This window comes from Meriones unguiculatus, chromosome 4 (genome assembly GCF_030254825.1).
Source record: "Meriones unguiculatus strain TT.TT164.6M chromosome 4, Bangor_MerUng_6.1, whole genome shotgun sequence".
NCBI lineage: Eukaryota > Metazoa > Chordata > Mammalia > Rodentia > Muridae > Meriones > Meriones unguiculatus.
The window spans coordinates 32,447,982-32,460,743 of NC_083352.1; the positions used below are offsets into that span (position 1 = coordinate 32,447,982).

The window sequence follows — 12,762 nt, forward strand, 5'->3', positions numbered from 1 at the left end:
TGTGGGCCCTGGGAACTGAGGGGGGGGCAAGTCCTGAGGGAGGTTCAGTGATAATCTGGAAGGATTTGTTTGCTCAGGTCTTAATTTGACAATCAGTTGTTTGTTTTTGAATGATCAAGTTAGAGCTCTGCTCGTCTCCTTAGGGATGGGCCATAGATGGATTCCCACTCAGGGACATTAAGTGACTGGAAGGTTCTAGAGCTGCAGATGTTGAAATACTGTTTCTCTGCTTGCTAACAAGAAAAATCCTGAGAGCAAGGTTTTTTTTGTTTTGTTTTGTTTTGTTTTGTTTTTGCCTCCTTTGAAAGATTCTTAAACAAACAAGTTCTTTGTTGGCATACGATCAAAGAAAAGGAGTTAGCTAGTAAGAGTTTGGGAACTATAGCTTGCAGTAAATACTCTTTGCTGATATTCATAAAATGTCTCCTGGTGACAGGGACATACTTTGCTTGTACCTGGTAACATTCTGTAATGACAAGCCAGGATGCTCAGTCTATACCTTCCAAATCCCTTTAAAGCAGGTCTTTTAAGTACTCAGGGAAAATGTGGCTATGACTTCATAGACTATAGTCCTATGTGGCAATGCTGTTCAAGAAAAAAAAAAATCAAATATCGTGAGAAATCCTGTCAGAGGGTGACTGTTCAGTCTAAGGGGGAACAAGAAAGGTAAGTGGATTCCAGAAAGAATAACTGCGGCCACCTTGGGAATTGATTTGAGTGGTTTAACTCTAAAATATGCAAGAATAAAATAAGTGGTGTGAATTTGTGAAAAACAGCAACAAAATATGAGAGCTGAAGTTTTATGAAATAGTTCACCAAGTAAGTGGCCAAAGGGGGAATGGCTTGGAATGGAAGCAGGGGCCTGGGAGAAGAGAAGCACTGCCCCCCCCCCTTTGAGGGGGTCTGTAAAATGATGCAATCTGACTAGAACAGAACAAATAGCCCTGGGAGAACCCAAAGCCAACGGTGGAGAGACAGGGAGGACCTTGCCACTTGTTATAACCTGGTTCATGATTTCAGGTCCAGGTGAATGGCACCTTACGGTGTTGAAAAGAACCTGTAGGAATGTGCACTGAGTGACCCTCCGTAACCCCTGCGCCCTGAAATAGAAGGGAGCTGAAGAAGGGAGGAAGCAGTTTCAGACTAGAAACCACCGGGAACTACTGAAGAGGCAGTTGCACACCACTCACCAGTAAAAACCCAGACATTTCTAGTAAATAAAATAAAATGTCAGGATTTTGCAAAGCATTTAACTCCATTTATTGTGACAACCTGGACTAGTTATAGGCTAGAGAGACGTATAGGTTAATTGTTAGCTGTATGATGTACCCAGAATTTTGTCAGCAGTCCAGGTACGTGTTAGGGGAACGTTCTTGGGGATATGACACAATGCCATCCATGTTCTTGCCTCTGTCATGCTTAACATTTTTGACATAATTTACTTAAAGATGAAAAACATGCTTGTCAAAATTGCAGAGACACAAGAATATGTAGGGTACTTAATGAATTTATTTCTGGACCTGTATTACTACAGTCTCAAATAGGACATCAAAACTGCTAAGCTTCAGTTTTAATGCGGTATGGTAAACACTCTGGAATTAAGGCATTCACTCGTACAGGTATCTTTGCTAGAAACAGGCATGTGCATTAGACTTGACTGCAGACTAGATATGAATCAGTCACTTCTTTGTTGAGCCAATGATTGCTTTTCTATATTTCAAAATCTCTGTGGGGTGGGGGGCACAAGGAATACAGCAACAAGTAAAATATAGACTGTTGTTTTAAGAAACTTAATAGCCTAAAGGAATATATTGCTTTCTGGAGCTTGCTGTACAAAAGCACAGTAAACCAGATGACTTAACAGAAACGAACCGTGTCGCAGATCTGAAGTCACAAGTCCAAATATCAGAATGACAGCCGGGATACGGTTTTCCAGGAATCTCGAGGGAACACTCCTTTCTCATTTCCCTAAATTCTTCTTGGGGGGTGGCCCTCAACCTTTGCTATTCATTGGATAAAAGGCGCATCACTGGCTTATGCCTCTGGTACTACATGGCATTTTCCTGTGTGTCCTGTGGCAGTTTCCTCTTTAGATATGAGCACTAGGTCCTGCCCTGATGAACTTCATGCTTACAGCGACCCTATATCCACACAACGTCCGCAAGCAGGATGCTGGAGTTCAGCCCTTCACAGCAGTTTGGGAAACACAGCTCAGCCTGAAATAAGGAGTAAAACATGTTCACCCAAGTGGTTGCCTGTAATTATTATAAAGACAGAAGTGACCTAAAACCGCAGAGTGGGCTGTGGGGGTAGCATGGGTGCTGTTCACAATGTTTGAGGTTGTAGGTTGGCCCCTGAGTACCAAGAAAGAAAAAGAAACAAACAACAGCAAAAACAGTACTGGGAGAATAATAGTGACCTAATTTCATGCAAAGGGAGCTGTCTAGGTGGAAAGAAAAAAAAGCAGTTTTCCAAGAAGAAACACCAAGCAGTCTCTGTGTGAAGATTAAGAGGAAACCCAGTGTTGCTCGAGGCAGAGAAGAGGAAGCAAAAGATGGGCTAAGGAGATAGGGAGGAGCAGATCCAAGCCTGTATGCAGGGGTCACGTTGTCAGGCCAGGGAGGTTATTAAAAACAGCAAATTGATAGATGTGTGTAGGATGGAAGTAGACTGTAAGCAAATGAGATTCTGTGTGTGCTCGGCCACATCTGGAACCCTTTGCCTTGAGTGTGTCAGGCCTTACGTCAGAGGTTCTCAGTGTGTTTGCTGGGCTTGAATGGATGTGTGTGCCTCTGAGGAAGTCTCTGGGCAGTGGCCATTTGGATTTACTTGAATGGGGTTTATCTGTATTTGTTGTTGGGACAGAATTAAACCCAGGGGCAGAAGTAGGAAACACATTCAGGATACGAAAGGTTTTCTAGCAGTGAGTGTTGCACAGAGGGAAAACAGATGCCTTCATGCCCAGCCCTTTTTGAGGGCCAATGATGAAGAAGGTGACATGTTGTGGTGGGAGCGAATGAATGTGCAGTGAGGTGAGGAAACCGCTGTTTCCTTAATGGTCCTCTACATGAAGCGTTCATGAAGTTTGGAAGGTGGCATTGAGATTTGCGTGCCCGTTAAAATAGAAAATTTTAAATCTTACTGAAATTGGAGAATGATCAAATGCCTGGATTCATTTAAAAATAGTGGCAGCTTTATTTAGGTAATTCTGCTGTGTTCAATTCCATTTGTCTTACACTGCCGTAGTCTCAGTGAGAGTTGTCTGTGCTCAGGCCTTTGGCATGACTCTCTCTGCCCTTCCCTGTCTATTCCTTCAGCTGCTGGCATATAGTCCACTCACTCAAGCTTGATTATAGAGATTACCGAAATATATTTATGTTAAGCCTATGATGTCTTATTCAGAAATGAAGACATGTGAATGTATGTGTTCTGTTTCACACCAAACAAGCAATGCTACATTCTTTGGGGAGGAGGGAACCAGAGGGCACAGAGTAATCACCCCTGTCTCTTGGAGGAGATCTGAATCTGATTCCTGGTCTCGAAACCTCCCTCCCTCTCCCTTCCCTTGGAACACATGATCTAAAGGCACCAGTTCTTTAGAATATTGGCTCTTCTTTCTAGTGAAAAGGAGTCAAGAGCTGGTAAAGAAAGCAGAGAAATGTCTCGCTGATTCTAGTGGCTCAGACGCCATGGCGTGAGGACAGAAGCAGAGGGCCAGGAGACAAGCCAGGAGCAGCCAGGAACACACGGGTCAATATCTCTTTTCACGTGTGTGGGCGAGAGAGCAAATGTACCAAGGATAGTTGGTGGGCGGGTCAGGCCACAGCATTCACGCGGAAAGCAGCAGAACTCAAGGCTAGAAAGGTAAACTGGAGACAGAGCGCAGAGGGGTGACTTGGAAACCAGGGCTCAAGGCAGATGAGGTTTCAGTGTGACTAAGATTCAAAGCATTAAAATGAAAACTAATGAGCGGCATTTCACAGTTCTCTATCTGTGTTCTGACGTATACATACGGATAGATATCCAAGCTTAAAGTAATTCATTTCCAAACCTCTGTGCAGCATTGTCTCAAGTATCTGTTACTTCATCATTTAAAGCATTCACCATTTAAAGTGAGTGCTGGGAAACGGCTGTGTCCTGGCTGTGGCCAGGACTCAGAGCGTAAGGCGATGCCCTCTGAGCATGTTGCTCTGCTTTATGGCCTTTAGAGCATCTCTCTCAGTGAACTGGAAGCACTCTGTTTGGGTTATGCTAGCAAGCCAGCAAGCTCTGGGGTCCATGTATCTCTCCCAGCCTAGTGCTGGGTTGGAGGCCTACACTGCATACCCAGCTTTTTATGTGGCTGGCTGGGGATTCAGACTAGGTTTCCAAAGATGCAGAATGAGTGTGCTTATCCACTGAGCCAACCTGACAGCCTTTATTTTGTTTTTTGTGAGTCACTTTTATAAAATACACTCTTCCCACATTATTTAAATACCTTAAAGCTTTTATTGATGAATGGTTATCAGATTTAAGTTACCTCAATTTAAATTTTAAATCACATAATAACCTAAACTGCTTCTATTTAAAATTAAATCAAAATAGCTAGAGGAACGGTTGGTAAAGATTTTATATAGTAATATTATTTTAAATTTTTTTCTCTTATTGTTTATTATGGAAATGTCTATTCATTGTTTTGCAAAATGTGGGATTTTTTTTTTTTTCAAAAAAAGGTATTGTTTCAAAAGATCAAAGGAGACCGTTTGATCTTTCAGAAGTAGCAGAAGTACAGAGCGTTTAGCAAAATTTCAAAATGAGTTTTGAACATTGTGGATATTGCTTCATTGTTAGAAGTTTGTTTGGTTTTTTTGGGGTTTTTTTTTTTTTTTTTTTTTTGTCTTAAAATACCATCTATGCTGTAGGAAGCTTTGCTTTATTTACTCTTTATGTAGTTTTTGAGACAGTCTGCCAGTATGATCCAGGCTGGCCTTGAACTCTTGATCTTGTTTCAGCCTTCAAAGCTCTCGGACTATAGGAATGCCTTGCTGTGCTTAACATTTTTGTTCTTTCCACCTCTGTAGAGGCTGAAGAGTCTGCCCCCTGCTGTGCATTCTGGTAGTGCAGGACTTTCCTTAACACAGGCCATAAGGATGACCAGTCTCCTCGTTTCTGTCTCTGTGCTCCTTAAAGAATAGTCTTAAAGGACCTCCATTTAGGCTTAAAAATAATAAAATAAAAAATATATTTTTAAAAAGTGGGGTTTTTTTTGCAATTTCTGAAATTTCTAAGGCTTACTTAACCTTTTAAATAACTTGATGTTTGGTTGAGCAGTTCGTAGGCTGAATTCAGTCTTTAAGGAAATATGCAAATAAAAACAAATTTTACTAAAAACTTGTCTGAGCAATTGTTGACAGATACAACATTTAGTAATGTGTCAGGACTGCCAGGCTTGCATTTTAAAAACTTCATTCTCTCAAGTTGGGCTCATTTTTAACCGTAGTCTTCGTTTGCATAGTCTAAATATAACTTGTGGTTCTGCACCATGGGGATGAGCTGGCATCGGTTTCCTTGCTTCCTCCAAGCACACAATAGGAGTGTTTTATTCTGAACTAGCTGAAGCCAAGCGACCTTACAAAGTTCCCATAATCAATAGCAATGTTTCAAAGATCTTCCAAAGATGCCAGAGATAGCAGTCTCTGCTCAGACACTGGAATTTAAGAAACGCCAATTTGGAGCATTCTTTTCAAAATTGAAAGCATAGTGTCAAAAGTGACCTCTTTTTTTTTTTTTTTTTTTTTTTGTTCAAGAAATAACTTTGCAGCAACAACAAAAAACTAGGTATCCAGCTACATTTTTTTGAGCTAAAAATGGGTGTGAATTCTTGTCAAATTCCTTTCCCACCACAGTTTGGTGGAAGGAATTTTTGCCCAGCACTGAAACAAAAGTGGTAGAATTCTAACAGCCAGTTAAATTTGGAGAAAACGCAGCAATGAAAAGGAGTGTTTTGCCTCTGGAAAGAATGAATAGAGGAAATCAGAGTGTCCTAAAACATTTCTCAGTTCTTCACCTTCGGACAAAAGACCTCTGCATTTCTCTAAGCCCCTTCCTAGTCCAGGCTTATATCCCAGCATCTGGAATCTAAAATTTGGTGACTGACCCAGAAACAAGTAAAGCAGTTTGGTTCCCATGCAATGACTGCTTCAAAAGGTGGTAAGTACATAGGTTCCTTCAGTTTGTCTGGATTCTCTTGGCATCCTAGAATTGACAGGGCATTAAATGTAGAATTGAGGTAATATGGATTATTTTTAAAACAATCGTCATTTTTTTTTAAGTTTTCTTAATAAGCAATACTAAATGACACCCCTCTTTGTTTTGCTTTATTTTGCCATTTTGATTAATTTGGTTGAAAACAAGCTCTCCTCATGTAGCCCAGGTTGGCCTCTGTGGCTTTGAGATGATGCTCTTCCCGCCTCAGCGTCCTGAGAGCTGCCGTTACAGGCATGTGCTGCTACGCCCAGTCGGAACCTCCTTCTTGAAGAGAGGAGCAATTTGGATGCCACAACATCTGGCTAGCATAAAGCTGCAGCTTGTACGGAAGATCACCAGACTGTAGCAACAGTCAGTGGACAACAGCCAAAGATTTAGAGATTTGGGCTTCCAAAATCTAGAAAATCCACACCTGTGAAATACTCTCTACCTTGAAAACTGCACACCAAACTCAGCTGTTAGTAGGTGTCTGTACCTCTATGTAAAGGGGAGACCTAATGGGTATTAAACTCGCTGAATGCCTCACTAGAAAAATAGGGAAGCATTGGAGTTATTCCAACTAGAAGGCTGATGTTGGAAGGAAGGTGAATTAGCGGAAGTGAAGCACAAAATGGTAAAAGGTAAACAATTCAGAGTTGAACGAAAGCAGAATAGAGGCTGGGAGAATGGCCCTCTCAGGACCGCCAGATCTTCATTGATAGCGTCTGGTTTTAATAACCAGCTGCAGCTCAGCACAGCTTACATGAAGAGGGAATCAGAACAAAGCAGAGAAAACACAGTCTGACGCAAGTTCAGCATGGTTCGAGGGAAGAGGGAAGGCCAGTGGTGCGCCCCCTCTGGCCATGTCTCCCTGCTGGAGGAGCGCATTCGGTCACCTCCGCTCTGCAGCCTAACTCTGCCTAAATGCCGTGGCAGCAGAAACTATTGGTTTGGGTGTTCCACTCCTTTTGTTCTGTAGGGTGTGGGGGACATCTGAGTGTGCCCCGCCTGTCTATCTCTGCTTTGGAGTGGGAGAGCGAGCGAGCCATAGTGATGAAGGAGCATGCCCAGTGGTGAGGGCTTCAACAAAGCGGCCATGCTGCACATTGGCTCTCAAGAATTGCTCCACACTTTCCTCAACCTTCCCAATGCTGCGAGCCTTTCATACAGTTCCTGGTGTTGTGATGACCCCAACCGTGGAAATGTTCCTTTGCTGCTTCATAACTGTAATTTTCCTACTGTTGTGAATCATAATGTAAATACCTGATGGGTGGGATATCGGATACGGGACCCCTTGAAAGGGTCGTTGACACCCCTCACCCCCGCGCCTAGATTAAGACCCCTGAGGGGTCACAACCCACAGGTTGAGAACCACTGTTCCAGAGTCCCGTGCAGTGAGTTTCATCTTATTTACACCATAGGTAGATGCTGATGCTGGCTAACTATACCTTAGTTTGTTCATCTCTACAGTCACATTAATAATAGACCTGGTATTTACAGGAACATTGAGAAAGTCATGGGAAGATAAAATAAAAGGTGGCAAGTAGTACCGGCCATGTGATGTGCACCACAGACCTTTGGCATTTTAACTACGGCACTTGTGCATTAGTGGCCGGTATCAAATAATTTTGGGAAGAGCCTCATCTCCTGATGTCTGCAATGGTGTGTATAGGGTGACTGGCACTAGCAGCTTGGGAAAAGCGAACAGGTGGTACCCGGTGGCACCAGGGTGATTTATTGGCCAGCCATTGCTGAAGAGAACGGGCGCCTGTTTGGTGCCCATGCTGCCACCAAGCCAGGACAGAGTGCTGACCGGGCAGCTACTTTGGTTACCACAGCGTCCAAGGCTTTGCCTTCATTATTGCACTTTCTGCTTCATTCTCTTGCTCTGGGAACAAAGTTACAGGCTTTAAAAAAAAAAAAAAAATCTAATTCAATGAAACCACTAGACCCATACCACAGCTGTGTTTTCACTTTTACTGAGGTAAGTGTATCCACGTGTTACCAACCACCGGTTGTCTTTAAGGCCTTTCCAGAATCATGCCTCAGCTGTTCATTTGTTGTATAACCTTAGGGAAATTGCTTGCCCGTGGGAAATTTTGAGAGTACATTTTTACTTTAACTTTCTTGCCGTACTGATTCAGTACTCAAAAAGAAGAAAATGGTGTCATTGTTACTATAGTTGTTGATTTGTAATAAGCTCAGTTGTGTCTTTTATTTTTACTCATCTCAACTCTTCCATTCACATATCTCCCTTTAGAAAAAGAAATTGTTTAGGAAATTTGATGTGGAGAAAAGATAGGGCAAACCGTTAAGGGAAATATATTCAGAAAAGTGTTTTTCAGAAAATCAGCCATCTTAGGTTTCGGTGCAAAAGCTTGTTTTTGTTGTTGACTGGTCCAGGTGCAACAGTTCCCATTTCTGATTGAGTAATACTTTGTTTTGAGAAATTCCTCTCTCAAAGATAAGAATTACCATCAGCAATCCAGGCCATATTGTTTTCCCCTTTTGCTGACTTGTTTAACCTATAATACAATTTCAAACTTTGTATTGGAATTTTAAAAATTGTAAGGATGTAATTGATGTTGACTATGGAGATTACAAAATCAAAATATCTAATTTGGAGGAAAAAAAAAAAGGGCAGGCAAAGAGCCCTTTGCTACACATTGTAAATGTATTTCTCTTCATCAATCCCAAATGCAAAGCGTATATGCCTCGCCGTATACACTGGCAGAGGAATGAGAAAGAAAGTAGGTTCTAATTGAGACAAGCTAATTGGTTGCAGGCCCTCGGGGACCCCTGCCCCACTGGTTTGCCTCCTGCTGTTCCTCCTGTAGTGTATTTATGAGAGCTTGTCATCAGAATGCAGGGACTAAATTCGACATAACAGCCTTGAAATAGGGCAGGACTGGAAGGATTTCTGTGGACATTTGTAGCAAATATGGAAGTAAAGCCACGATCCACGGTGGACAGTTTTCTGTAACTATCAGGTTTCAAATGATACCTATGGAGGCCAGTTGGGGATATCTGTGCCCTGGTGTTGAATCATTGGGTATGAGAGTTTATTAGACCCAGAATTTTCTACTGTCAAATTGATGATCTGGATTGGAGAAGCTTTAGAAGTTGCTGAAAAGGGAATTTGCTTTTTGGCAAGAATTAAGTAGTTCATCTGAGTATAGATACTTAGAAACTGCCAGTCTTCAGGCTGGGAGTAGACTGAGGAAGATTCACACATATCATCCGCCTCAATAAAATCATGGGGAGACATGTGCATAGGTGCCAATCCACTTCGGCCTCCTTTGTCTAAATTATCTTTAGTCTCAGCTGATTTGTATTTTCCTTCCTCAAATGAAACCACTGTTTTAGCAATTAGCAAAATAATCATTTGTTGAAAAAGGATATGTACCTATTCCTGCTATCGCCAGAGTCCCTGATTATATGGGGATGTAAGAGCCCATGTATCCTGAGGCCAAAGACATGTATCCTAGGTGCAAGTGTCTCATGAAGCAATTTCAAGAGTTTTTGTTATTGATGGTGAAGATTAGGAAGTTGAAGGGAGCAGAACCTCACATCAGCAGATCCTTGACAGCCCGTGAAGTACAAGTGGACATGACTTAATCTCTACAGTTACGCTCACTGACACGCAGCACACTGCACCCCTCTTCCTCAGATGCCTCCAGTCTGCTGAGTTACATGTCCCTGTAGACAAGGCCAAACAGACTTTCAAAATTGCAGTACTTCTCTTGCATGCAGGTTGTACATATTTCTTGGAAGTAACCCAGAGATAGATAACAACAGTATGCATTGGATGAAATACATAGCAATAAAAAATTAACTCAGGATCAAAATATAGCAAGGTTAATATTTTGGTTCAGACCTTTTTTGTTGCCATAGGTGTGTGTGTGTGTGTGTGTTTGTGTGTGTGTGTACCGTTACTATAATCCATACTTTGCTTTATATGATGATATTTTCCAGGGTTGAATTGTTTGGGCCAGTGGTGAAGAATGGGGCTCTTTCTCATCTTTATTCCTCCCATTTGAAAAGAACATGAGGTGCACTGACTATAGGCTTTGAACTTGTTTGTTTTAAAAATCTTAAGCATAACAAACACACATAGTTTAGAAGCAATCCATGCTCCAAGCGTGGCTGGATGGTAGTTGCGTAAGAGCAATCTAAACGTGGTGCGGGAAGGAGATATTCCTTCTAGTGAGTTTACATCTGTTCCATGTTCCCTGCTGAGGAGAAAAAATGGTTCTGACACAGTCAGTGAAGCTTTAGAGTATATAACCATCATCACCATCATCCTTTACCTACTTTTAGGCTATACCGAGACTCTAAGTCCCTTAAATGAGAGGCCATCCATGCGGGACCATTCTACTTATATTTTTAGTACAATCCTTGGCATTTCATTTAAAAAGGCTCAGAAATATTGAATTGGACGAATGATTAAAGGGGAAAAAAAACGGTTTTAAAGGCAGAATCCATTGCCTTGCACTCTTGTGAGGGTTAAATAAGCCATCAGGAAAAAAAAATGCATTCTTTTCAACATATCTACAAAAATTGAAATAATTGAACCAAGTAGTTACTCTTTTAAGTCACCATTTCCCTCCCTCCGCCCCAGAAAAAGCCATTTGTTGGAGTACCTTTAATTTGGCATGTGTGAATGAACCCCAGAAATGAGTGGCTTCCTCTTTTTAACACACCCGTGGCTGTGAACCAAGATAGGAGGCGCTGTCTTTCTTTCTTCAGTGGCAGAGGAGAAACCCTCAAATTCCTCTTAACCTTTCCTCTCCTTTCTCATTCAGGTTGCTCTCTTCACCATGATTCCCTGCAGAGCGGTGCTGACCTTTGCGCGATGTCTGATCAGGAGAAAAATCGTCACGCTGGAAAGTCTAGAAGATTCCAAACTCTGTCGCTGCTTAACCACCATGGACCTCATCGCCCTGGGGGTCGGAAGCACACTGGGCGCTGGGGTTTACGTCCTGGCTGGGGAAGTCGCCAAAGCAGATTCTGGCCCCAGTATTGTGGTGTCTTTCCTCATCGCCGCCCTGGCTTCAGTGATGGCCGGCCTTTGCTATGCTGAATTTGGAGCCCGAGTTCCCAAGACTGGGTCTGCATATCTATACACATATGTCACCGTAGGAGAGCTGTGGGCCTTCATCACTGGCTGGAATCTCATTCTGTCGTATGTCATAGGTATGTGCCAAAAACAGGTATCAGTTGTATACAAAGAGCCCTCCAGAGGGCAGCAGCACTACGGTAAGCCTGAACTTGGCTGTGGGGTGGTCTTGGGGGAATCATGTGTTCCCCTGTCTTATTTTTGTCATTTCTAAAATATGTCCTCATTGCTGAAGTCTATGATTTTGCTTCCACTTTGAATTCACGATTCTTAATGGGTTTGACAATTGTTTGAAGTTTTTTAAAAACCTTCTTTTCTCTTTGTGAGTTTGTATGTGTGATGTGGTGTGTGTGTGTGTGTGTGTGTGTGTGTGTGTGTGTGTGTGTGTGTGTTCATATGTATGCTGGTGCGGTCAGAGAATATTGTCAGGGATCTTCCCCAATTGCTCTTCTCCCTTGTTCTTTGAGGCAGGATCTTTCTGGGGAGCCCAAGGGTTACATTCGAGCTAGTCTTGGCCAGCTTCCTCTGGGGTGCTGCCCCTGCCTCCTAAGGTTAGACTTACAGGCTATGCCACCCAGTACTACTTACTCAAAGGTCTGAACTGTCATCCTGCTTGTGCAGCAAATGCTTTAAGTGCTCAGCCATCTCCCTGGCCTCGAAAATAGTTCTTTAATGCAGATAAAGTTGCCTGATCTAAGCATTTAATTGTGACTGTGGCTGGACAATTAAATAGGAGGCAGTTCACACCTGTATGAGGTCTGCCTGGGCTGCCTAACAAGACCCTGTCCTCTACCCTCTCCCCCCCCAAAAAAAAGAGTACTCTTGTGATTTATTTTTAATCGCGATAATAATTTGTCTTTATAATGTAGTTAAAGTTTTCAGTTGGTGTGAACTAAGCCAGGTTTATCCAGAAATGGACTAATGATGTTACATTAAGTTTCTACCGGTAACCTTTTATTCTCTGAACCTTCTGTTCTGGGTAGGTACATCCAGTGTCGCAAGAGCATGGAGCGGCACCTTCGATGAACTTCTTAACAAACAGATTGGTCAGTTTTTCAAGACATACTTCAAAATGAATTACACCGGCCTGGCAGAGTATCCAGACTTTTTTGCTGTGTGCCTCATATTACTTCTGGCAGGTGAGAAACCCACTCATATGCCATTCCCTGTAATGAGCCACACTAATGGGCCCAGGAAAGTAAGCTGCACAGACTTTGGAGCCTGAGTTCTCTGAATGAGGTCAGCATATTCGTATCATGCCAGTAGGGTCAGGGTTGGGGTCACTGTGGGCGTCATATGACCTTCCCTGTGTTTCACAAAGAGGATTAAATGTGCACAAAACTTTGCTCCTGAGGAAGAGGCACCTGAAATGCAGTAAGTAGTAGGATGAAGATAATCAGTTTTTGTTTTGAGAGCAT

The 12,762-nt window shown here is 42.5% G+C and overlaps 1 protein-coding gene across 2 annotated transcripts in view; it reads left to right on the forward strand.

Annotated features, from left to right (window-relative positions):
• The window catches only part of Slc7a2 (solute carrier family 7 member 2), a 58,118-nt gene that overhangs the window by 23,559 nt on the left and 21,797 nt on the right, over nucleotides 1–12,762 (forward strand). For both annotated transcript variants that reach the window (XM_021627111.2, XM_021627113.2), the window contains exons 2-3: nucleotides 11,031–11,421; nucleotides 12,328–12,483. In XM_021627111.2, the coding sequence (XP_021482786.1) occupies nucleotides 11,046–11,421; nucleotides 12,328–12,483 (532 nt within the window). In that variant the 5' untranslated portion in view covers nucleotides 11,031–11,045. The remainder of the gene's footprint in view (nucleotides 1–11,030; nucleotides 11,422–12,327; nucleotides 12,484–12,762) is intronic.